Below are 27,002 nucleotides of genomic sequence, written 5' to 3' on the forward strand. Positions count from 1 at the left end.
AAATTCATCAAGAGAGAAGGCAGAATAGGGGTGGCCAGGGTGGGAGGGAAGGACAAGTTAATGATTAATGGCCATGGAACCTCAATTTTGCAAGACTAAATATGTTTTAGAGGGACGGTTACTCAATATTGTCCACATACTTCATACTATAGAGTTTAGATACTTAAAATGGCTATGATTCTAAGTCTGTGGGGTATACATTTCACCACAGGCTTAAAAAAATAAGATTAATTTGTTTATTCATTTGTCTATTTATTACTTGTGTGTATGTGGGCCTGCACATGTGTGCACATGTGTGTAGGTGTTGGGTACACACATGTCATAGCACGCATGTTGGGATCAGAGTCAGGTCTCTCATCCCACATGTGGGGTTTCAGGGATTGCACTCAGGTGGGTCAGGCTTGCCAGCAATACCTTCTGTGTGATCTTGTTAGACCTTGTTTTGTCTTTGAGACAGGGAACTTTGAGGCCAGAAATGCTGGCCTGGAAGTCACTAGGCAGCTGAGGATGACCTTGAATGCCTCATCTTCCTGCCTCAGCCTCCTAAGTGAAGTTGCTACCAATTGTTGAGATTTGAAAGACAGGACTTTGAGGTCAGCCTGGCTATAGAGTAAAACCTTGTTTCAAACTAATTAACCGGTTAACTAACTCTCACCAAAACACTATTTACCCAATCAAAACAGTACAGTGTGCAGTAAGAGATCTTCAGAATCGAATCTTGGACTGTTTGAGTTTTCGCTGGTTTGTTTGTCGACTAATTCCTTCTATGATTTAGAAGAGATTATATTTTAACACATCTTTATTCAAAAGTTTTTTTTCAATGACTATAAATGATTAAGGTATAGAAAATATAAGAAAAAAAATTTCAAAATTGTATGGTAGCAAATACCTCGAATTCTCTAACAACCGCAGCAAAGCCTGGGTTTTTCTTGCACTGCTCATCCAGCAAAGCTATGTTCTTATCAAATTCTTTGATGTATGTGGAATACATTTTTAAATATGGCCCCTTCTTCACAAAGATATCAGCAATTCTTGGTTGTTCATTCCTATGGATAGAGGACACACAAAACATAAGAGCAGTCACTAATGTGTCCAAGGCACAGCGACATCATCAGCTCGTCCTTTTATTCTTTTCTCTTCTTGAAAACACATCCTAAGATGCTGCTCTTCACCATTGCCCCTGCCATGAACACATCTTGCCCAGACTCTGCCGTCTCTGACTGGTCCCCGTTTTCCATTTTTGTCTTCTCTAATCCATTCCTTAGCGCAGCAAAAGCCTTAAAAATGCACATCTTATTATGCAACTTCCAATAATGACTTCTCTTCATTATTTATTTTTGTGTGCGTATATGTATGTATGTATGTATTATGTATGTATGTATGCATGCATGTAGATGGGATCACTAAACTACCCAGGCTGGTCTTGAACTCATGACCCTCCTGCTTTAGCCTCTCTCCCGCTGTGATTGCAGGTGAGCGCCACTACACCCAGCTCCAAAGACCTTCTATTACATGCACACAGGGCCACTGCTCCTTCCTGTCTGCTTGACACAGGCCATGTTTGCTTCACTTTTCCTGCTCTCCAAAGCTCCTATGTTCTTTGAATATACAAAATCCATTGATGCCTGGAAATAGGAGCTCTTGGAGTTTCCCCATTCCCATGTGCCCATGTCAATTCACACGCTCCATACTGGGGTAGGGGGGGTAGACAACTGACATCTGAACACCTTATAAATGGTAGGCAAGCTGTCTATTTCTGACTGTATTCTTAGCCCATGTTCCACTTTCTTAGACAGCCTTCTTAGACCTAACCTTCAGAGTCCCCAGCATGTTACCAGTCTCCGCAAATCAAAAGTTGCTTTTTTCTGATTTCTCTTGTCTATTTACCTAGTCCTTCTCCCCACTAAAATGTCTGTCCCCTGAAAGCAAGACCTTTGTATATTTTGTATACTATGATATGCTTGTCACATGTAGATTACCAACTAGCACAGTAGATATTCAAATCTTGGAAAAATGAAATCCTTGCTAGGCATGGTAGCTCATGCCTGTAACTCTAGGACTCGGAAGGTGAGACAGTAGGATTGCTATGAGTTCAAGATCAGCCTATACTACAGAGTGGATCCCAAGCCAGGGTAGCTACCAAGAGAGACACGTTAAAAATTGGGTCCAGTAACTTATTTCAAACCATCAGATAACTAGGGAGACAGGCACACTGCTACTGTCACATGGGGTGGTGGTGGCCAGGACATGAATTCCTTGATCCCAATGTAAGTACCTTGTTTCTCATAGCTCTGCCCCAACAAAACTGCATGATCAGCAGGCAGTGGCCTTGGACCAGCCTTAGGGAGCAGAACATGATCTATGTATGGCCTGGAGATCAAGGTGAAGAGTCGGTACTGGCTAAGTGTGTCCTGCGTGACAGCGAAGCAGAAGTGTCACTATAGTAAGGGGCACGGGGCCAAGATTTTCCACACCAACAAGGTCTCTGCTCCCAAGTTTCCCGGGCAGAGAGATACGGCATACCAGTTTAATTACCCCAGTGTCACTTGAGGTCCTAACCTAGAGTTTCAAACTTCTGTTTTATAAAGACTGGCCCCTCTCTAGCTGATCCCAGAATTGAAAATGCTACAATTTCTCTAACAGTGTGGCCCTTACATTGGTCTTGCCGAGACAAACGTGTACACTTTGCTCTATATAGAAAGTATTTGGTGCTCTAACTGCCCTAATCCTATGGTTTCTTGTATGGTAAGCAAACCATTAAGCAAAACCCCAGACCTCTTTTTATCTAAATATTTTTATGGCTTGACTTACTGATTGATGTTGAGGAGTGAGGCATAGGTGTGAATCCAGAGGACAGCTGTGGCAATCAGCTGCCTCCTTTCACACGCAGGCTCCAAGGGTCAAACTCAGGTCAGCAGGTCTGGTGGCAAGCACCTTTACCCACTGACTCATCTTGCCAGCCCGCCTTTCACTTTTTATTTTGAAACAGAAACTCATTAAACTGCCCGTGCAACTCAGTGAACGTGTTGTCTTGCCTCAGCTTCCCAAGTACGTGGGCTTGCAAGCCTGCTCCATTAGACCCAGTGAAAAGAAATACCTTATTCAAAGATTTGAACTATTTTGTTAGCAATAAATTTAACTTTTTCTATGAGTGAAGAGCTGTCTCTTTCATTAGCTTAGGCTGGTTCTCAGGAATGCTTAATATTTGAACATGGATCATCTACGGGTCCAAAACTTGAAGAAGACTTTAGTACAAGCAAAAAATATTTAAACCTCTTATATTACTAATAAAAATATGCCTATCATTAGGCTTTAAAGCCAGCTAGGATAACATTAATATAAAATTCTATAAGGAACAAAAGATAAAATATATACAGAATAATTTTGGTAATAACTTATTTTCGCTATACCTTTAAAAAACTACAGCCTGGAATTTTTCAGGAAGTGAAACCCTATCTCAATAAATGAACAGAAAAACAAAACAAAAAGGAAAAAAAAGAAACAGAAAAAAAGCAACACCTAAGCTGGCTGAGCATGAATCTGAACAAGCATTGTTGAAGAACTTTTAAAATGATATGTATAGAAATCCAGCGTGCTAAATGAGGTGTGGCGACCCCAAATATTCATCATACAGATAACTGCAAAGAAAGTTCAACATACTGCAGCAGTTCTGCATAAGGGACACCTCTATCTATCTATCTATCTATCTATCTATCTATCTATCTATCTATCTATCTATCTATCTCTCCTTGGCAGGGTTTCTGGGGATCGTCTTACCAGCTAAGCATTCTTTCCTCCAGTTCCTTCAGGAGATCCCGGTTGAGTTCATACAGCTGAGGCAGGTAGTACAAGATCTGGTTCAGGATCCGGTCCTCAATCACAGGCTTCCCAAGTTGCCTGGATGCATGGGCCACAGCATCCCGGAAATCCTGTTATCGTCAGGAGGAGGAAGAGCGCTGTACAAACTCAGAAGTAGATCGAAAGCCTTGTCCCTACGATGATCTAAATCACAAAGCTATCTCTTGCAACTCTATAAAGAAGTGTCTAAAAACTGTTTTGCAGCTCTGGAAATTAAAGCCACTGCAATGCTATCATATAAATACGATCCCTCTACTTTGTCACATGGGGCGGTACTATTCCCTCATGAGGCATAAACTAGCAAAACCACAGGGCTAGGCATTAGAAACCTCTGAGTTGTTGTCAGGGAAATCTAAGAGACTCCCGAAACAAGACAGGCTGCTGCTATTACCCTAGGCTGCCTCCCGGAATTCGAAGCTAAGACCCTACTGCTGAAGACACCACATATTTTGGACACAGACCTTGGAGGAAACAAGCTAGAATTGACCTGGAAGCCTCCTCCCTGAAGACTAGCTCTCGTACTATCTAAAAGTGATATGCAAACTGCCATGGGAGAAAAACAACCAATAGTCTCATCCAGATGTAAAGCCCACAAACTCCAACAATGCCAGGCTAGACAAGACATCCCCAATGGCCCAACAGTGGCACCTTTATCTAGGCGGTAACCAACACAGTCCAGTTGGATTTAAGACCTGTCCAATGTGAGGAAATTCACACTTAGAAGTGTGTAAACAGAGCCAACGATCTGTGGCTGGAGAGGCCAGAGACCCTAGAGAAGAACCTACTGTTGCCATTTTTCTCAACTGTGCTATCTATGTTTGGTTGTCAACATCTGGAATTAACTAAAATCCAGAGATGGAGATCACACTAGAGTAAGCAACTTTTGCTTAATTTGAAGAATGAAGTCCACTTCTAATCTCCATCTCGAGGAGGAAAGATACACCTTTAATCTGGGCCACGCCTCCTGGGAGCCAATAAAGACATGGAAGAAGAAGGTTTTCGTTTCGCTTTTTGCCTGCTTGCCCTCCCCTTGCTACCAAGTCCATTCCTTCACTGGCATTAGAGCCAACTTCTTCAGGGTTTCAGCCTCTACTGAAGACCAGCTGAGACATCCAGCCTCGTGGACTGAGCAATTTCTGGATGGTTGGACTTTCCGTTCATAGCCAGTCATTGATGGATTAGCTAGACTGCAGATTATAAATTATTCTAAATAAATATAAAGTTTTTAGAAATGTTTGCCTTTATATATATACAGATAGATAGCTATAGATAGATAAAGAAAACTTCATTGTATAAGTTATTACTCTAGAGAACACTGACTAATACATAAACCAATATAATTTTTAACTGTACTCTAAATATTGATCTTTATACCCACTGGTATGAGTAGCGCTTACCCTTCACCAAAGAAGTTCTGTTTTGTAATACATAGGGACTATTACAGAGATCTGTAATATGTAATTTTAAAATATTGAAAATTGAAAATAATTTTCAAAATGTAGCAAATAAGTGATTTGGGGGTGTCTAGCCCCAAACGGTTCATCTACAGCACAACCCTTATACATTGGGGAAGAGTGGGGACAAAAAACTGCAGGTGCCAGAAGCCTGAGAGACCTGTTTCCAGGTAGTATCTGCGGACATTCCATTCATGAAATCACAAAATGCTGCCTCCACAAGAATTATACAATGATACAAGCTGATAGGCCAGCATGGATGGGGAAGTCGCCCAAGGCCCCACACCTAGATGAAGAACTACAACCAATCAATGGCTGCTGAGAGGGGGAGAATCCGTTTTCTAGGAATAACTAGGACTAAATTTGGATTGAATAGGTTATTCAATCCAAAGTGGTCACTCCTCAATACATGTATATATATGAGCAATACTAAGTAGACTCAGTGAGGGTGTGTGTGTGTGTGTGTGTGTGTGCTTGTGTGTGTGTATGTGTGATTAAAAAGAGGCCATGAATTTGGGAGTATGGACAAAGAAGGAGTTGAAGGGGGAGAGCAAAACTTACATAAAGACAATACTTAAGTATGAAATTCTCAAAAGATACTTTATTAATTTTTTTTTAAGTTCCCAAGAGGTCTTAACTAATTACGTCCCGAATTGTCCCTCATCCCTGTCAGTAGCAGTTTCCCAGCCTGGAGCCTCTAGCTGAGACCTGTAGAGGAAGGAAGGCACTATCTAATCAAGATTCTACGTCTAAGCCTTCCCTTTTGGCTTATTGTGTTTCCTTGGGCTAGCCTTGGCTTCTTCATTTGCTAAACAGGTGCGGTTGTGACATAATTAGTATTAGTAGAGTAGCAGTAATAAAGTCTAATTGGATGGTGCACAGACACTTTGTGCGATTCACTTGGTGCGAGCCAACATGATGCTCTCCACTCTGGGTCTTGGTGCTCCTCCCCCTCAAGCCAGGCTCGCAGTGAGCTCACCATTTACACACTAGCATGGCACATTCTTCATCTTCTGTTTTAAGCCTGCCAGTGCTCTGTTTTAATATAGGGCACCACCACACCCTATCACAGCAGAGGAGGAGGAAAGGGTGGGGGAGGAGATAAGCCTTGGCTGAGACCTCATTGTCCTCTGAGGGTGAGCCTAGAGAGCCAAGCTAAACAATAGCGGAATCTCCCAGCTGTGCAGGAGTCCAAAACAAAGGTTCCTCCTCCCAACAGCCTGGTTCCAAATCCTAAAGCAGAACTTGAAGAGGCTCACTAGGCTTTCTCTTTGCCCGCAACTGGTTTCCCCTTCATGGATTTACTAAGGCAAATCAAGTTGGAAGGGACAGTATTTCCTCTGTTGACTCCTTCAACACTAGTCCCTAAAATACAAGTTGATCAAGAGTATTTCTTCTCGGTGTGGGCAGGGGAAACAAAAACAAGCCCCAACCTCAAAAATCCTCACACATGTCCTAAAAGAACAGAAAGGTTTCCTACCCAAAGTACAGCTAAGTTTCTTTGCAGAGCTGGAAATTCAGTCTTCTGAATGCAGGCACAGTTCTACCAACGAGCTGCACTCCCAGCTCTTTTCAATGCTTTGTTTTGAGACAGTCTTTCTGAGACCAGGCTGGCCTCAGGAATTCACAATCCTCCTGCCTCAGCCTCTGGATGACTGGGATTACAGACACGACAAGAAAGGCCTCAAAGTTGCTATGAAGCCAAGGATTGCTCTCAACTTCTGATCCCCCTGCCTCTGCCTCCTGAGTGTTGGAATAACAGGCCTGAGCCACCATTCTGAACCCAGGCTTCCTGAATGCTAGGCAAGAACTCTAGAGAGCTGCACGCCCAGCCACCTCACTCTCTTAACAAATTCTAAAAACTTTTTTTTTTTGGAGGCAGAAAGTGGGATTGTTTTTATTGTCCCAGTAGCTACATTAATCTAAAGGAACGCCTTGTCTACTCTAGCAACTAAAGAACCAACTTGTATAACTAACTAGTAGACTATAAAACAAGAATTTCGCTTGCCAACACTACTAGAAAATCACACAAGCATTCCAGAAACCAGCTGATAGCAGCCAGATTCCATCCCTGAGAGCTCGCCTCCACCAGCCCTGGCATTTGCTAGGAGAAAATGCAGCTACTTAAGACTTCTGGAAGCCATTAGCTTGTCTACTATCAAGGAACGCTATTGAACACACTCATGAATCACACCCCCGACTGTAAACATGTTGAAAGCTCAGCAGGTAAACAGCTACACGTTCTTCTACCACTTTAGCGATTAAAATCATTCCAAAGCGGTTCCTGCTCAGCGAAGCAATAAGCGTGCTCCTTTCTTCTTCCAAAATTAAGTGATGACTATTTTGGTCCCTTGGCAGCAGAATAACTTTTGTTTTCCAACTGGAAGGTATTTCCTCACCATGACATAGACAGTGGATGATAGCTGTTAAGTAACTTAGGAACCAGTGTGACACAGCTCCTGCCAGACTCTGCATTCCATGTCTTCTACCTCTGCCAAAAGGGAAACTTGTTTATTTAAGACACATTTAACAAGGACCAGCCAAATCCAAGTGGGCTGACCAATGACGTGAGGCCCTGCCCTGAACACACACCTGATAAGGCTTTTTTTTTTTTCCTAAGAGTATTGGATGCTTAGGACAGCTTTAGATGAATGAAGCCCATTGATATCACTTTGGAAATTATGGCAGTAGCTCTAAATAATATAGAAAGTTTATTTTGTACTTAGGTATGGTGGTATATGCACCCGTGTAAACCCAGCACTTGGGGGTGGGGAGTGGCCAAGGCAGGAGGATTGCTGTGTGCTTGAGGCTCCATAGAGCTCCATAGCAAGACTCTGTCTCAAAACCAAACACTCAACAACGATTATAAGAACGTCAAGGGTTTGAATCTCTAAGACCCACTGTTATATGGTCTAAGCGGGTGATTGACGGTTTCCTTAGACAAGGGAGCTTTACTAAGAACCTCCCACCATCCAGTGTCTGGCCCTGTTCCTTCCACCATCCCCCAAGCAGTAGCAGATCGCCCCTCCCCTACTTGTCCTTCCCTTCTTGGGGATCTTCTACCCACTGACTCTCACTTTGCTCCTTGGCTATGAATTTTGCATTTGGAGTAAATTCCAATCTCTTGACCACTACAAAAGTCCCTTCAACAGCACTGGGACTGAACACAGTCTGTATGTTAAAACACACCGTGTAGGTAGAGCTTAAGTAAGAAACTTGTTGGGAGAAGGGTAAAGGGAAAGAAGAGGGAAAGAGAAATACAGGGAGGAAGAGGAGGAGGAAAAGAACCAGCCTGCCTCTTCAGAAGAGCTACGGGAAGAGGGCGGGAGTGGGTGGAGCTTGACCTTTTGCACCTGAGTACAAATGCAGTGACCTAGCAGCTATAGGACCCTGGGTCGGCCAGGGTAAGGCCTGATTTATCTTGTGAAAGAGGCCAGCATAATGCCTAAATCCTAACACCCTGTCTCAAAAAGACCAAACAAAATTTGTTGTAAATATCCCTTAATAATTATTTTCACCTGGGGCTATCACAGGTTCTCTTGGTTTTGAACATAGAAGAGTGTCCCTGGCTGCACGCATAGCTCAGAGTAGAACGCGTGCTCAGTGTACACAAAACCCTAGGTTAAATCTCCAACAGCCAGCTCCAAAAAAGGCATCCCTACCTCCAAGCAAAGACAAAGAATGCTAGGGCTTAGCAGTCAAGGAAACAGCCTCCCCGCAGCAGGGCAGCAACTATATTCCTGTCACTTCTTTTGCAACCAGTTCCACGGGAACTACAGACAATCTTAGACTTCTGGGCTACTCAGGAACCTCAGCCACTGCCAAAGTGGAACCACTGGAGGGAGGTCACAATTTTTTTTTCTTTTTTAAATAAAAAAGATGATTACAACACGTGCCCAATTAATTATCTTCCTAAATCCCAACAGCCAGGATAGTTTGGGAAAGTGTGGCGATCTTTAAGGGCCGCAGAACTATTTTGGGCAGAAACCTCTAAATTCGCCAAAGCTCCTCGAACCACACCAAGGCAGATGCGAGTGAGCGGTTTCTGCATGCCAAGTTCTGGTTCACAGGCCTCGCCGCCGTGGAGCTTAGGGAAGAGCACTAGCTTAGACGGGGTGAGCCCTGGGTTTGAAACCCAGCACTGCATAGGGGTAGGTGAGCAGACAGAGATGATAGAATTAAACAAGGGAGGCAGGAGATGGTGTAAAGTATTAGACAAACCGCAGACATGACTGACATCAACTACACACAACACTGATTCTAATAAAAACCTACCAGAGTCAAATCACCTCGTATGACATTCAGAACCAGAAAAACCCCAACTCTTTACAGTACGAACATGCCCACTCTGCCAACTCAGATCACTCGGGGAAGACCTCAGTGGAAAACAATGCAAATAAGACCTGGTCAGAACATCTGAGGCACTGAAGCACAGAGCAGATGGCCTTGTCTCTGGTCTACAGAGTCTCCAGGACCAGAGTGGGGTGTGTGACTTAATCGACAGCTGCCCCAAGCAGCAAGCTTGACCTTGAGGCATTGTTTAGTTACTTTCGGGAGCCCAAGTGGGCACAGGGACAGACAGGAAGCTCACACTAAATAAAAATCACTTGAAGGAAAGCAAAGCAGCTGTAGGGGTCAAAAGGCTTATGATAAATATGCAAAAATAAAAGAGAGACCGTGAAATAAAAGGAAAGGGGAAGTCCCCATCTCAACAATGTGACTTTGGTTTTGTCTTGTTTGCTGAGGCAAAGTCTTGTTATATAACCCAGAAGGGCCTTAAACTCAATATCTGCATGCTTCAGCCTCCCCAGTGCTGGGACTATGGGGGTGTACCGTTGTGCTTTGCTGACTTTGTTGTTAAAATGAAAATATTTTCCCAGGTGAAATGACCCTTCCTTTCCTGCATGCAAAAGTCAGGTTGTGCATATTCATCAATGCATTCAACGTAAAACATAACTGAAGCCAACTGTTTATGGCATGTTTCTGACTCTCTTTAATAACCTTAATATGCAATGTTCATAAGAAATATAAGTAACAAGAGCCAGCTTCACTTTCATCTTTATACGATGAAATGCCAGAGTTTTCTGGTTTCCTAGGCAGCTGAAAAAAAATTCTGTAAGCAATAAATATGCCCAAGGATATACTACGTCCTACAGTTACACTATAAATGGCAATGGTTAGGATTACAAGCAAACATTTAAAATTTTAAACCAAGAACTCACAGAGACTATACTTCAAAACCTAGCTTTGACATTTAGTAGCCTGCTACTTCCTTCATTTAAAATTAACAATAGAAAAAAAAACTATCTTTAGGGATGTTATGAGCCCAAAAATAATTTGTGTAACATAGCCATACAATATACTAAAAGGTACATAAAGAACACTTATCAAAAGGCCATTTACTTAAAAAAAATGTGGTAATTTAAATAATCACATAAACATCACTTAATACCCACAAGTCTTTGGAAGCTGAGCAGCAAAGACCTGAAATTGAGGCACGGAGAGAAGGAGATGCCAAACCGAGGTGGGAAAGACAGAAGGAAGACAAATATGCTCTGAATAATGGACTTCATCTATGAGTCTTAATATGAATAGAACTGCTCAAAAATGAAGGCAGGAGCTAAGTTAACAGCAGCTAAACAGAGGACAAAGCAACTGATAATTTAAAAGTCCGCATGAATCACAAGACTGTATACTCGGGACAGAATGATTGTTTTAGGATGGGAAAAAACACGAGAACTGGGGAAAACCATTCCTTTTATGATGCACTTAGAAAAACAGATGAAGCTGGTTGGTGGTGGTGCACAATTTTAATCCCTGAGCTCAGGAGGCAGAGGCAGGCGGATCCCTGTGAGTTTGAGGTCACTCTGGTCTATAGAGCAAGTTCCGGGATAGCTAGTGCTGTTATACAGAGAAACCCTGTCTTGAAAAAACAAAAAAAATAAATAAAATAAAATCCCCACATTCTATTTGGTATCAGATATCAGCATGTCCGGGGGCCTTGGGTCTAGATTCCTGGCTTTATTGAGTTTTGCTGTCAGTGTGACACAAATCTAGAGTCACCTGGGACAAAGAAACCTTAATTAAGGAACTGCCTGATCAGTTGACCTATGGCCATTTGCCATGAGAAACTGTCTTGACTGAAGAGGGCAAGAGGGCTAGTGGGGAAGGAGAGGGAGGGGCAGACACTGGCTGCAGGCTTTCAAGGAGGGCTGTACATGGCAGACACAGGTTTTCAAGAGAGCTGTATGTGGCAGACACAGACTGCAGGTTTTCAAGGAGGGCTGTATGTCTTTAGCTAGAAGAACTACTGGACTTGAGCACTTAGTGGCACATACGTGAGGGATGTTTGTAGTCGTTCTTTTTTTACTCTTTGTGGGCCCACCACCCAGCTCCCAATAAATCGCATGGATTCTTATTCTTTCTTATGAATGCCAAGCCTTAGATTGCCTTATTTATTGCCAGGTTTGCTAACTTAAATTATCCCCTCTACCTTCTGCCTCTGGGCTTTTACCTTTCTTTATTCTATGTGTCTTTCGTTCCTTCTTATCCCATGATAGCCTGTGTCCGGGTAGCCCCTGGTGTTCTCCTCTCCTCCTTTTTCTTGCTCCTCCCTTCTTTTCTTTTTGTCTATTTATTCTCTCTGCCTGGCAGCCCCACCTATTCATCTCCTGCCTACCTACTGGCCATTCAGCTCTTTATTAGACCAATCAGGTGTTTTAGACAGGCAAAGTAACCCAGCTTCGCAGAGTTAAACAGGTACAACATAAAGAATGCAGCACATCGTCATATCATTTAAACAAATGTAACACATCTTAAACTAATATTCCACAACAGAAATTTGGGATATTGAGATATCTTGCCAAAAAAAATAATAAAAACAGAGTAACACTAAAAGCACTTTGATTTGCAGCAGACACGCGATCTACTTGAAGGACAAAAGTGTGGAAGAGGAAAAACGAGCATGGGAAATACGAGCATGTGGTCAGATACATGCAGCTCTTTCCTAACAGGTCTGCTCAAGGTGACTGCGGTTAAAAAAAAGTTAGCAATGCTGTCTCAAGTGCCTCTGTTTCTGGGACCTATTTAGATTAGAGAAGACATGGCCCCAAAAGATACACATCATTACGGGTGCTGGGGGTATGGTTTGGGGGAGGGAAATGGAGAGAGAGAAGAGGAGGAGGAAAGAGGAGGAAGTGAGGCAGAAATGGGGCAAGAAGAGGAAAATGAGGAGGAGGAGGAAGCAGTAGCAGCAGCTGTCATGGCTCATTTATTATGAAGAAATGGAAGGTGCTGAAGATTATTATTCAGAAATCATCTGGGTACATCTAGATGCAAATGAGATACAACTTGTAAAATGTCTATTATATATAATTTATAAACCTATAAGTATATAAAATCTTATTATAAATTTAAAATGTAACCAAGCACTAGAGAGCACAAGGGTATAATTTACTTGTTAGCTGTGATAAGAACTGTTAGGTAGGAAAAGTACAGGACTGGGGATAATCTTAGATTCGAGAAAAATATGAGCAGATACTTACAATATGCAAAAGTTTTAACACATCCACAAACCTGTTAAAAAAATAAAGAACCAATAAGAATTTTTTAATAAGTCAACTGGGAAGAATGGCTTCTAAACTGCTAACTTGATACCTACACTTTCTCAGAGCTCATGATCTCCTTGGCAATATGATGAACTTTGCTTTTCATCCCAGTATCTTCATCCTGAAGATAGAGTGCATTGAGAAAGTATGAATTCACAAAATACGGGATCAGCTATGAGCTGGTTAGACATATATTTTAGCCCTGATCCTATGTTATCTATAAGCACACAATTCACACTATGCAATACTTCAAAGGCAAACACGGGGAGTTAAATAAGATAATAAAACCATAATACAGAAGTAGTTGAGAGAAATCAGGAATTGGATTAGGGGACACATACCTTTCATTTTAGCCCTTAGAGATAGATAGATAGATAGATAGATAGATAGATAGATAGATAAATAGATCGATCTCTACGAGATTGAAGCCAGCCGGGTCTACACAATGAGTTCCAGGCCATCCAGGGCTACATACTGAGACCACTAATCAATCAATCAATCAATCAATCAATCAATCAATCAAAGGTATCAAAGTTTCAACATGGAAATGCCATATTCTGCAAGGGAACCACCTATGAGTGAGTATCACGAGAAGCCCAGTGAGGTCATGTATATAAGTAATCCCAACACTTAGGAGACTTGAGGAAGGAAGATGGTAGGTTCTAGGCCTATTTTTGACAATACAAGACTGGATAAAATAAATAAATAAATAAAAGTACTTTAGATAATGCATGACGAAGTGTTATGATGAACTAGTTAGTAATGCGTTGTGTAAGTCAAATCACTCACATTCTGAAAGTGCAGCTAATAGGGGCTCTTCATGACAGTATATATCTGGCATCATCCCAAGGATACCTTTTAGTTATTCCTTGGCGGGAACATGAAATACCCCAGCAAGGACACAAGCTGTACATGACTTGGAAAGTGCTTTTGACATTTAGATGAGTTTGTTGTTGTTCGCAGGGGACAGAAAGAAAAATTTCCCTTTCTATTCTCTGAAAGATCTGAAAACATAATTCCTCAGTGAAGAGGAATGAACAGTAAATAAGGAACAAGCAATTAAAACATTTACTTAAGGTGAAATGACAGCTGGAACCAGGCTGGGGATATAACTTAGCAGTACAAGCTTATTCCGCATACACAAGGCCTTAGTCCCTAGCAGAGCACATATGTATGCATACATGAACACACACACATACACACAAATTAAAATTAACGAGCAATTTCCGCTACCATGAAAATGGAAAAGCTCCAATACTTCTGTAGAAGGGCATCAGGCCCCATTTTGTAAAGATTTTTTTTTCCATTCCTGTTGCTATGCTGTTTGTGCTCTTTCCAGCATTGGCAGCACCAAGACAGTTACTTTGTTCTGCCTCAAGAGCTATTGGGCAAGGAATCGCATAAAAAGTCACCATGGCAATCCAGTAGTCATTCTTTAACAGAACGCCACTTGGGGCGGGGTGGGTGGTGTATTAAAGCGATGGCTCTCAAGAGCAGCCTTCTCTACACTGAATTGGTGCGCCATCCCAGAAGGTCCACTTAGCACTGTGATAGTTCAAAGTATTATCTTCATTCTTCATTTTATTTCGTTTTTCGATTTGTTTTGTTTCATTTTGAGACAGGGTTTTGCTGTAGCCCAGGCTGGCCTCAACTCACAGCCTTTGTATCTCAGCCTCCTGAGGTCAGGGGTTGGAGGCACAATCACACCTCAGTATGTTTAGATTTATATGTTTATGTTCCTCCCTACTCTCAGGTTGGGAATTATAGGCACAACCGCACTTCAATGTGTCTAGATTTTGTTCTCAATGCTCTTCAATATGTTTAGATTCTGAATTTTGTGTGTGTGTTACAGTGCTAAGGACTGATCTGAGAGGCACAGCACATGCTAGGTAAGAGCTCTACCAGGGAGCTCACATACTCAGCCCGCTGGAATCTGGGCTTGTGTGTACTTACCTACTTACTTTAATGTGTGAGTATATGTGCACCGAGCACAGGGAAGAGACACTGGAGGTCAGAAAATGGCACTGGATCCCCTGGAACTATCAGGACACTGTTGTGAGCTGCCATGTGCGTGCTTGGAATTGAACCAGTGTCCTCTACAAGAGCAGTTAGCACTCTCAACCACTGAGCCAGCCACCTCTCCAGTCCATAGGAAAAAATACTTTAAATTATAGTCATGTCTGTGTTCATATAAATTAGAAATACAGGGAGATCTCTATTTTTATACTCATTTAAAGTTGCTTTTAAGACCATTAGATCACAAATAGTAGTTGTAGTCATAAGGATCAATTAATTCAAATACAGCAAATACATACTCTAGAGCAGAAGACCGACTGACTGTAGAGAGGTAAAGCTGTTTATCAGAGGGGTTGGGGGTGGGGATTATACTCAATAGAAGAGTGCTTGCCTGGCATGCTCGAGGTCCTGGGTTTGACCCTCAGCAATACACCTAAAAATGGAGTGAACTGAAAAGAAAATCCAGATTTCAAATTATTAACCTAAAAAGTACTGTATCATTGTATCACAGGAGAGGGAGACGGTTCCATAGTCAAGTGCTAGCTATGAATATGCGCAAGCTTGAAGAAGAGGAGGAAGAAGAGGAAGAGGAGGAGGAGGAGGAAGAATAACAGGAAGAAGAGGAGGAAGAAGAAGAGGAGGAGGAAGAGAAGTGGCACGGTGCACGTGGAGACAAGAGTATTCCTGAGTTTACTGTCGGAACTGTCAAACTATGATACTGAGCATAAAGCAGGCTCAGTGAAAGACCATTCCCCCAAATAGGTGAACAGCAAATAAGGAAGGCATCCAAGATCTTGGGTCTCCACAGACAAATATACAAACGTACAAACGGAAACACACACGCAAAAATGTATTAAAAAGTGCATCACTTTTGACTTCTGGTGGTAACCTTGACACACCTTCCCAATATACACTGCTAAATACACACCCAATATAATTAATTACTTCCCTATCAAGACTTGACAAATCCAACATCCTACAAAATTTACATCGAAGCTTCTTTTTGTCAAACAACTTGTGAAAAGTAACACTACCGGGTTTGCTGTATGGCAGAGACTGGACTAAACTGGTCCTCTTGCCTTTACGTCCTGAGTGTTGGGATTACAGGCGGGTGTGAAGTCAGTCACTAATACAGGTTTGCCTGTATTTGTCCCTTCCGTGTTTTCTTTTATCACAGAAAAGTTGGCATGCAATACCAAGAAACCTTTCTACTGATATAGATTGTTCTGCCAAAATATTCGGAGAAGGCTACAACCCAACTATTTATGAAAAGAATCTTTTAATGGCAAATATGATGGCTAATTCTGCCTGTCAAAACACTTGAGAAGAAGGCACCTCAATGGAGACATTGCCTCCAAGTCTGTGTGGAGCATTTCTTAGACTGCTAATGTGTGGAATTGCTCAGCCCACTATGAGTGGTACTCTCTATGGACAGGTGATCCTGGGCACTAGAAGAAGGACAGACAAATGTGAACCTGTGGCATTCCCTTGCGGTCTCCGCTTAGGTCCCTGACTCCAGGTTCCTACGTGGAGTATCAGAGCTTTGCTTTCCCTCAATGATGGGCTATATTCCTTTCCCACATTTCTTTTGGTTATGTTATTTATCACAGTGACAGAAACCAAACCAGGACAACTGACTACTAACTCAGAGTACAGCCAGGGGTTGGTGGCATACGCCTTTAATCCTAGCACTTGGGAGGCAGAGGCCAGCCTCTGTGAGGTCAAGGCCAGCCTGGTCTAGGGAGCAAGTTCCAGGACAGCTCCAAAGCTACACAGAGAAACCTTGTCTTATAAAAAACAAACAAACAAAAAAAAAAAAAAAACAGAGTACATAAAAATGTAGTCTAATTTGCCTAGCATGTTTTACCTTTCTTTTTCTCCGCTCTCAAACTCTATTGCTATGAGGTTTGACTTCTGCCCCCATTAGCATCCACTTTCCTAAAGTAGGTTCTTGAATAATTAAGACTAATGGGTTGCATAAGTTTTGTTCTACTCCAACCACCCACCTTCTAGGACAAGAGACGTGGCTAACACTCCTCAGGAGGTACAATCTGACCTTGCAGACCTCACCTCAGCCCTGCACTAATGGGAGGAGACTGCATATGTTTTTGCACACATGCACCCTTGGATAGCCAATATTCTGAACACCTACCGAATCAATGCTTTTTTAATCACATTGTACACTGCTCCTTAATATCTGTAACTATAAGATCAATGCTAATGAAGGACAGTATGTATTTTTAAAATTAGAAATTCATTCAAGGCCTAGTGACTCACAGAAAGTTTGAGACCCTTCATTTGATTCCTAGCACTGCTCCCAATCCTCCCCAGACCCTAACCCACATATAAAAACCCCAAAATCAAGAAGGTGTGGACTAGAGGGATGGCTCAGCAGTAAAAAGCACCTGCTGGCCAGGTATAGTGGCACATACCTTTATCTCAGAAGGTGGGAGACAGAGCCAGGCAGATTTCTGCGAGTTTGCAGTCAGCCTAATCTACATAAAGAGTCCCAGGCCAAGAAGGGCTACACAGAAAGACCCAGTCTGAAACAAACAAACAATACTTGCTGTTCTTGGACAGAATCAGGATTTATTCTCAGTTCCCACATGGCAGTACACAAGCATATGTAAGGCCACTTCCAGGAGGTCCAGTGTCCTCGCTGGTTTCGTGGGCAGCAGGCAAAGTAGTCATCCACATCAAATAAATCTTTCTTCTAAAGTATAACTACTTTGGCACTTGCCTTTTCTTCCCTTTCTTCCTCTTACTACTGTCCTAGCACAGGGGCTCTACTCTCTGCTCGGGCCTTGCTTTACTGAGCCCAAATCAGTCAGAACTGTGTAGTGTGGGACCTTCCCTACACTACATCCCTAGTGTAGTGTGAATGACAAGAGTCCAGACTAGAGAACTTGTTTATACATCATAACTCTAGAAAAGGACTAGTATCCAGAATACACACACACACACACACACACACACACACACACCCTCTGATGACTATATGGCTCATCAGTTAAAGTGAACTTGGGCAGAAGACCCAAGTTCAGTTCCCGGCACCTACAGAGTGACTCATGACCATCCATAACTACATTTTCAAGTGATCTAACAACCTCTTCAGGTACCAGGCATATATGTGGTATACAAAAACACATATGCAACAAAAATATTTTTAAAAACCTCTGCAAACTCAAACAACTCAGAAATGAGAACAGATGTGAACAGACATTTCACCAGCAGATAGAAGATTAGCCAGCAAGTATACGAAAATGCCCTGTCATAGCCATGTTAAAACTACAATGAGGTAGGACCTCACACCCACAGAAGAGCTATAATTAAATGCATCAATCAAGGCAGGCATAGTGGCACAAACTTGTCAGGTAGGAGGATCAGGAAACGGAGGCCAGCCAGGCTATATAACCAGATCCTATCCCAAAACAAACAAACAAAATACAAAGAATCTCGTGCCATCAGAACTCAGGAAGCTGAGGCAGAACGATCTTCAACTGTAAGCCACCCTGGAATATGGAGCGAGTCACTGTCTTGAAATATAAAGCCAAGGAGGCGTTGGCAAGATGTGGAGCTGCTGGTCCTTGTATACACTGCAGGTGGGGATGGTAGCCCTTATATGTTCTGATTCGGGTTTCTATAGTTGCCTAATGCCAAAGACAATTTACATTTCTGTCTTTCTTTTAAATGTTTTAAGTTACATTTACTCTCTCTCTCTGTGTGTGTGTGTGTGTGTGTGTGTGTGTGTGTGTGTGTGAGAGAGAGAGAGAGAGAGAGAGAGAGAGAGAACATGAAGGTCAGAGGGCAGCCAGCAGGAGTTCATTCTCTCCTACCCTGTGGGTCTCATGGACTGACTTCAGGTCATGGAGCCTGGCACCTGGATGACAAGCACTTCCCACTGAGCCATTTCACCAGCTCATCTCTCTTATCCTTATTATCCTGAGCTTGTTTCCACGAGGAAGGAGTCAGTAGCATCGTCGTGCCATCCTCCTAAAACGTGAAGCTATTTGACCTTGTTGATATTGATAGCAAAATCAGTATAAGAAATAGCTCTGCTGCTGCCAATCTCCTGCTCTGTGAAGCTGGGTTTGATCACTAGACTCAGAAGCACACTTTATAGCTCAGATTCCCAGGTAGCTATTTCAAAACTTTAAAAACATAGATCTGGGATGGAGTATGAGCGTTTGAAGAAGGGATTAATAAAACGGCCCAGCCGAGCTCCTGGAGTACGGTGGCAAAGAGGGAGGAGCAATAATGTGAACAAAGGGGAAACCCACACAATCAGCTGACCCGAGCTAATGGCAGCTCACTGGCTCTGGACTGACAACTAGGGAACCTGTATAGGACCGAACTAGGCACCCTGAATGCAGGTGACAACAATGTGGCTTGGGCAAGATCTAACCCTATTGCATGAACTTTTTTTTCTCTAGGAAGAGATACCTTGCTCAGCCTAGGCAGGTTGCTGGGCAGGCGGAGTGGGCGGGGTTGGCTGGGCTGGGTTTGGTTTTGCCTCAACGAGCTGAAGAGACAGTGAATGGGGGGTGGGGTGGGATGGGGAGAGCAGGAGGATAGGAGGGATAGGAGGAGTGAATGGGGGGTGGGGTGGGATGGGGAGAGCAGGAGGATAGGAGGGCGGGGGAACTGGGATTGGCATGTAAAAAAATAAATACTCTTAAAAAATAGCACAAGAAAGAGCAGACAAATATAAGCAAAGCACAAGTGTGTGGTGCATGCATGTGTGTGTCTATAAAGATATCTTAATGAAATCCAATATTTTGTATAACTAGAAAAAACTTAAAAAGAAATAGCCACAATCTTCAAGAAGCGAGCATAGGGAATAAAGCCACAAACTATCACAACTGTGAACCAGCTGAGCGTCGAAGGAGGCCACACTACGGCAGGACGTGGAGTCGGGAAGGCTTCACGCAGAAAAAGTACCTGATGCCCTTCAGCCACTGACGCTCGGAGAGGCTGACCATGGGAGCACAGACACACACGCGGCTGCCTTAGACTTTACGGCTCCCTCACCACCGGTGGCCTAGGTTCCCAGCATGGAGAAGGCTCTCTATGAGATATCTTCACATCGAACTCAAGAAAGGTCATCCGAAGTAAGTGCAATTGTCTTGCATTTCCTCCCCAAAACTCCCTCAACCAGGGAAGGCTAACTCATAGAAAAGAGGAAAAGGTCTCAGTCTACTGAGCCAAATAGAACCCTCTCTTTTTTTTCCAAGGACTGCCACCCAAGAGACAACCAGAGTGCAGGGTGCATCCTCCCCCACCTACACTTCCCTATGAATTGTGTGGCCCTTCTCTGTGTGGCTCCCACACACACGGTAACAAACAGGCCTGCTTTTTCTCTAGTTGGTGTGCCTGTTCGGCTTCTTTCAGCTGACTCAGGCAGGGAGCTGGAGAGGAAGCGAGGCCTTCAGTGTACCTACTGCACATCCCATGCCTCAATGCCAGGAACCTGAATTTCTCTCTTGTCAGTGTCACCTTCTGAGTCAACAAAGCCTGTTGATTTATCCTTCAGAGTATTTCCTTAATGTGTGCTAGACTTCTGTCGCTTGACAAAATATCCAAGACAGACAACTTAGAAGAGGTCTAACTGGGCTCACGACTCCAGGGATTTCAGTCAGTGGTCTCGGCATTGCTTAGGCCAAAGGCAGCACAGTGCGTCAAGGCAGGCGTGTGTGGTAGAGGAACTGCTTGACTCAACAACCGTGGGAGCAAAGAGAAAGACAAGGCATTTCCCAATACACCCACCAATGCTGCTTTTCCTCCTACTCCTCCACACCCCTTCCTTGACTCCAGCCAAACCGGAACCACCTTGTATTTCCACGTGATTCTGCCCTCCTCTGTCTCTTTCTACCCACCTTTCCTAGCTTCAGAATTCCCTTCTAGTCTAGGCCATCTTTCCTTCCAAGGATTTCTGACTGCCATGGTCTGGGTCATTCTTTAAGATGACAGTCACAGGTTGTCCCTTTACGATGACAGTCACAGGTTGTCCCTTTACAAAGGCTGCACTGATGCTCTTCTGTTACCTTCAAAGGACAAGGTTACTCTCTTGTTTATATGTTATGTATAAGGCGCTCAAGGGGTTGTTACTATCTGTTGACCCTCCCAAAATTCTCTGTAGTCTACCTGTTTACTTTTGTATCCTTCTATACGTAAGCATAGTGCCTAATTCACTGTTCAAGGAAAATTCACGAACAGGTAAATGTGTGCAGGTGGCTGCCACTTTCTTAGAACCTAAGACCAGTGCTTGCTTCGGCAGCACATATACTAAAATTGGAATGATACAAAGAAGATTAGCATGGCCTCTGTAGAAGGATGACATGCAAATTCGTGAAGCAGTCTAGGAGAGAGAGAGAGAGAGAGGGAGAGAGAGAGAGAGAGAGAGAGAGAGAGAGAACTTAAGACTACAGCACACTGTTTGATATGTTATATATCATAAAACACAAACTCAAATTCCGTGGCACATACAATAAAGGATAGTGGGTTGAACTAAATAAGGAAACCTAATCTAGGAGTATACATAGTTCTCTATTTTTGTCTTTTTCTATGATTTATTGTATTTTTAGATCTATTGGGGGTGTGAGTGCTTTCCCTGTGTGCGACTGTACGTGTACCTGTGCCTTTAGAGGCCAGAGATGAAGCTGGAGTTACAGATGGTTTTGAGCCACTATGGAAGAGCTAGGAACCAAACCTAGGTCCTCTGAAATAAAAATGTGCTTTAACCATGGAATTATCCCTGCACTCCTTACTTTAACTTTTTGAGCCATGGTCGCACTATACAGCCTTGGCTGGCCTGGAACTCACTACATGGGTCAGAATGACCTCTAACACAGACCACTGCCTGATTCTGCCTTTCAAGTGCTGGGATTAAAGGCATTTGCCACTGTTCGTTCCACGTAAGATTATTTTAATGGTGTGTGTGTGTGTGTGTGCATGTGAACGCAGATGCTAACAGAGGCCAAAGCTTCAGCTGTGAGCAGCCTGATATGTGTTCTGGGTACCTACTAGGAACCAAACTTCCATCTTCTACAGGAGCAAGCACTACCAGCTCCAAACTGCTGAGCCATCCCTCCAAGCCTCTGTTTTTCCTTTTAAGCTAGGAAAATTACAGACTTAAATGAAGGCATGTGAGTAGACTAGAAATCAATGGGTTGTAGTCATCTGAAAAGTCAAAGACAACAAATATTAAAAGTTCTATATTCTCTCCATCATGTAAGAACAGTCACTGATTTGGACCCGGCCAAACACTGATGGGAACACACCTTGTAAGACCCCTCAAGAGGCTGTGTTTGGAGCTCAGGCTTCTGAGCTAATGAAGCCATATCACATTTTAAAGAGACCGCCTGTTAAATATCAACATCTCCCCAAAGCAAAGCGTACTGCGATGGAAGTCAAGACGCTCGCCACAGACAAATGAAAACAATTGTCAAGGGTCATGAAATAACTCACACACATTAAACACGGAGCCTTGGTCTGAAATCCAGCAATACGCTCTGATCTTTTGAGAACAGCCCAGCTTTGTCAGTTCTTCTTAACCGTGTTCTCTTTATTTCGCAGTTGCTGAGTACCCGTGACGGCAAATGAAGTTCTACCAGTGCAGTTAATGCTATCTGAGAGACCTTCTCTATCATAACAAGAGTTCTACTCGCAAGAGAAGAATGTCAACAGCAAGACCTGCCCAAGGTACAGCCCTTTATCATTTTTATGTCACAGACGAGGTGATATCATGATGTTACCTAAAGGACATTGTCCTTTCCAGGCTCCGCCCTTCTCTTTGCAGGGGAATAATCACGAGCTATTTTCAAAAGATTTGAAAAAGAACAGAGAAACAAATATTCAGAGAAGCTACAGACAGATTGTTCTAACCACAAAGAAACAAAATGAATACACTTCCTTTAAAATTTTATTTTTTGTTTCTTTCTTGAAACTAAGTCTCACTAAATTGCCTTGGTTGGCTTGGAATTTACTATATTTAACAAAATGGCCTCAAATTTGCAGGAATCCTACTGTCTTTCCTTCCAAATGCCAAATGGGCATGAGCCACTATGCCCAACACATTTCTTTAAAACAAACGTTTATTAAGACCTGAAAAGAACAATAAACTAAAATCTGAAGAACTTCCAGGGAGCTAAAGAGATGCCTCAGATCGCAAAGGGCTTGCCACACAAGTACAAGGACCTGAATTCAAATCCCCACCTTAGGTGGTGAGGGCTATTGTACACTGTGTGAAGATGTGTCCTTGTGATTGGTTTAATAACAGGCGAAACAGCCAATAGCTAGGCAGGAGAGGTTAGGCAGGACTTCCAGGCAGAAAGAGGAACTCAGTGTTAGAATCTAGGCATGCAAAGACATCAGTCAGAAGCAGAGGGAGTCAGACATACAGAATGAAGGAGAGGTAGAGAGCCACATGACAGAGCGTAGATTAATAGAAACAGGTTAATTTAAGTCTTAAGAGCTAATTGGGAACAAGCCTAAGCTAAAGGCTAAGCTTTCATAATTAAGAATCAGTCTCTATGTCATTATTTTGGGGCTGGCAATTCCAAAAGAAAGTCTGACCAGAAAGACCCACTATACTTAGGAGTCTCCACTGATAACAAAATGCAGGAGTCAAGCAGGCAGTGACAGAACGTGATGCTGGACAGAATCATGGACCACGTGAGAGCCTTCCTTTACACTGTGCCCCGGTATGATCTCCAGTGTCATGTGGAGATCACTGTGGTTACCACTTCAATAGAGAGAGAAACCGGACAAGGTTCAAGTAAAACAGAACAGGCCAAAACAACAGTATGAAGCAGGAAAAGAAAGCGAGGAGAGCCTGATTTTAATTACGGCTCTCACACAATACTATCCGAATGTTCTTTCTCAAGCTCTCCACAGGCATTGGCTCTTCACACTCATTTAAATTCTAGTCATATACCACTTTCTCAGAGGCTTTCGTCCAAGTAGCCACTGCGGTCTCCAGCACATCACTGCTATGTGCCCCGTGCAGCCTGGAAACACTCTGAGCTTCTTCCTGTTGATGAGTTTGGGTCCCTCTTCCTCCTCCACTGGGATGGGCATACCACAAAAGCCAGGGCCACGGCTACCGCTGATGTCTAACAAACACTGAGGCTACCTGCGACATGAGGGCTATCCTTGACCTTCTCCAGGATCTGTACCAAGGAGCAGCAGCACAGAAAATGAGCTTGCAAAGGAGCAAGGTGGGAGCAGGGCACAGCGGCAGCTCCGTGACTGCCCAACAAACCCTTCAGAGCACCAAGTCACTCTGCTGCCAGGGGCTGTACAGACCCCCAAGCAACTGCTTCCAACACCCTGATCTGAGACTTACTCCTATCGGGCCAGGGGTGGGGTTTGTGTGCATCTGGGGTGCATGTTTGCTTTTGAGACAGGGAAAAAAAAGTATAAATCTCGGGGGTGTCTGATTGCTTTTGAGACAGTGTCTTACTCTATAATCTACGCTAATCTGGAACCTAATATTTCACCACAGTTAGCCCTGAACTCGTGCCAACGCGCTCTCGCCTCTGCCTCCCAACTGCTAGAATTACAAATGTGTGCATCCGGTTCAGAAATCGAGTCTCATCAGCAAACAACAAAGTCACTGAGCTCGAACCCCATCCTGGGTCCCAGTCTAACCTTTTCCACGTATCAAATCATTTATAAGTAATACTTTGTTTTCATTTACAAAGTGGCATTCTTTAAACCAGAAAGATTAAGTAATTAGCTTCAAGTGACCCAAATCATAGCTGGCAACCAATTTTTTTTTATATTTACTTATTCCGTCATTTTATGTGTTGATGTTTTTTTGATTGCATCTATGCATGTGCACCGCATGACAAGATCAGAAGAAGGTGTCAGAGCCCTTGGAACTGGAGTTACTGACAGTTGGGAGTCACTACGAGGGTGCTGGGAATTGAACCCAGGATCTCCATAAGAGCAACAGGGTTCTAACCTGCTGAGTCAACTTCCAGCCCCGGTACTCAATTTTAGATAACCACAATGTACCATTCATTAAAGGTTGAAGCAGATTTAAACAGAGCAACACATGCTAAGCAGGAGGCATAATGAATTAGTAAACTATGACAAGGACTCAGGTGACTAGGGTGTCGTCCTTGGCTTGCTATGTTGTGAGGATCCTTCAAAAATCCATCCTGTAACACTCCAATATAGCATGGGGACATTGCTGTTATGTAAATTTTCCCTTTCATAATATCTTTATTCAAAGAAATGTGATTTCAAATGAAGCATATAGATGTTTATAATAAACTAAAACAGTACAATGAATTTCCCTATTATATCTCCTTAAACCTTTATGAACATATGGACAATCTTCATGTCTCCCGAACACATACACAGACACACACACACAAGTATGAATACATATAATACAAACACACACTGGATTATTTTAAGAAAATGATTACTCTATTAGTAACAGTGAGCGAGGTGATACACGTATTCTCCACTTGACAGGATCTATAGTAACACAGGAGACAAGCTTCAGGGCACCGTTCTGAAGGATTAGCCCTGTGCCGGCTAGCTTTAGATCAGCTTGACACAAGCTAGAGTCATCTGGAAGGAGGAAACCTCAAATGGGAAAATGCCTCCATAAGATTTACAGTAGGCGAGCCTGTAGGGCATTTAGTGATTGATGGGGGAGGGCCTAGGCCATTGTGGGTGGTGCCATCCCTGCGCCAGTAGCCCTAGGTTCTATGAGAAAGAAGCTGAGCAAGCCAAGAGGGACAAGTCAGTAAGCGGTACTGCTTTATGACCTCTGAATCAGCTCCTGCCTCCAAGTTTGAGTTCCTGCCTTGGCTCTCCTCATTAGACTATGATTCACGATATGTAAACCAAACAAAGCCTTTCTTCCCAAGCTGCTTTTGGTCATAGCACTTTATTGCAGCAGTAGTAACCGTAAGATGAGCCCCACTGGTTTAACTGACATAGGGAGACCCACCGTAACCATGGGTAGCAGCATCGTGCCATGGGCTGCAGTCCTGGACTGAATACAGGGGAAAGCAAGCTGGGAACCAGCATCACGGACCCTGGGCCTCAAGCTCATGCTGCCATGACTTCCAGGACATGAGGGGCTGCCCTTGAACTGTGAGCCGAATTAACCCTTCTTCCATGAAGTTTGTCTCATGTCAGGCATGTCGCCACAGCCGCGTGGGAAGTAACTTACAAACAGCAACCTCTGTTCTGTCCTTAAGAAGGCATGATCGGAACAGTGAGGTGACGTGGGGGCTAAAGACACTTGCTGCTGCAAGCCTGGGTTTGAACCCACAAGGCACGTGGTAGGAGAAGACTGACTCTCACAAGTTGTACCCTGACTTCCACACACGGACCAAAGCACAGAAGCATGATAGCTTGAATGTGCTCCCCCCCACCCCCCCGCACAGAATGAATTTATTTTTAAAAATTTTAAAGATGTGTTCAAGCCTCAAATATATATAATTCCCTTCTTTCAGGAAATTTTAAGAACTGCCCCGGTTCATACCTATAATCTCAGTGCTCAGAAGGTTGAGGCAGAAGGACTGCTCTGAATGCACCAATGTCAGACTAGGTTACACAGTGGATCAGAGGGTTGGCTCAGTGGTCAAGAGCACTGGCTGTTCCTCCAAAGAACCAGGTTCAATTTTCCGCACCCACATGGCAGCTCACAACTGTCTGTCTGTAACTCAAGTTCCAGGGGATCTGAGACATACATGCAGACAAAACAGCCATACACATAAAAGAAAGCAAAACAAAAAAAAAAAAAAACAAAAAAAAACCCACAACAAAGAAAGATAAGAATTAGTGGCAGGAAAAAAAAACAAGCCCTAAGATTTATGATCTAGACATAACTACATACATTTCTATACATATACATATATGCACATATAAAAAGCCGCTAGTGAAATAATTTCACACGGTTGGGATATGAAACACTGTAGGTGCTACATTACAGCAGGAACAAGACTTAAACTTGAAAACCATTTCCAGACTAACTCACTAGGGGTGCTACTGCTGTTTTCCCATCAGTATGATAGATCGCATTCCCATGCACAGCGGC

At 43.1% G+C, this 27,002-nt stretch overlaps 1 protein-coding gene and 1 non-coding gene across 3 annotated transcripts in view; one reads left to right on the top strand and one right to left on the bottom strand.

The window, feature by feature from the left end:
• Positions 1-27,002, bottom strand: part of Fgd6 (FYVE, RhoGEF and PH domain containing 6) — a 116,011-nt gene that overhangs the window by 49,113 nt on the left and 39,896 nt on the right. The window contains exons 4-7 of one of the 2 annotated variants that reach the window (XM_041671415.1): positions 12,973-13,040; positions 12,857-12,887; positions 3,778-3,929; positions 890-1,046 (exon numbers count right to left, since the gene is read on the bottom strand). In XM_041671415.1, coding sequence (XP_041527349.1) covers positions 890-1,046; positions 3,778-3,929; positions 12,857-12,887; positions 12,973-13,040 — 408 coding nt within the window. The remainder of the gene's footprint in view (positions 1-889; positions 1,047-3,777; positions 3,930-12,856; positions 12,888-12,972; positions 13,041-27,002) is intronic. The other variant, XM_041671422.1, reaches the window with a different exon arrangement.
• Positions 21,197-21,303, top strand: LOC121464928. The gene has a single exon (XR_005976588.1). It is a non-coding gene; the product is annotated as a U6 spliceosomal RNA (small nuclear RNA).

Source organism: Microtus oregoni, unplaced genomic scaffold, assembly GCF_018167655.1.
Source record: "Microtus oregoni isolate MIOR12 unplaced genomic scaffold, Mior012 000001F_ref0000356, whole genome shotgun sequence".
Taxonomy (NCBI): domain Eukaryota; kingdom Metazoa; phylum Chordata; class Mammalia; order Rodentia; family Cricetidae; genus Microtus; species Microtus oregoni.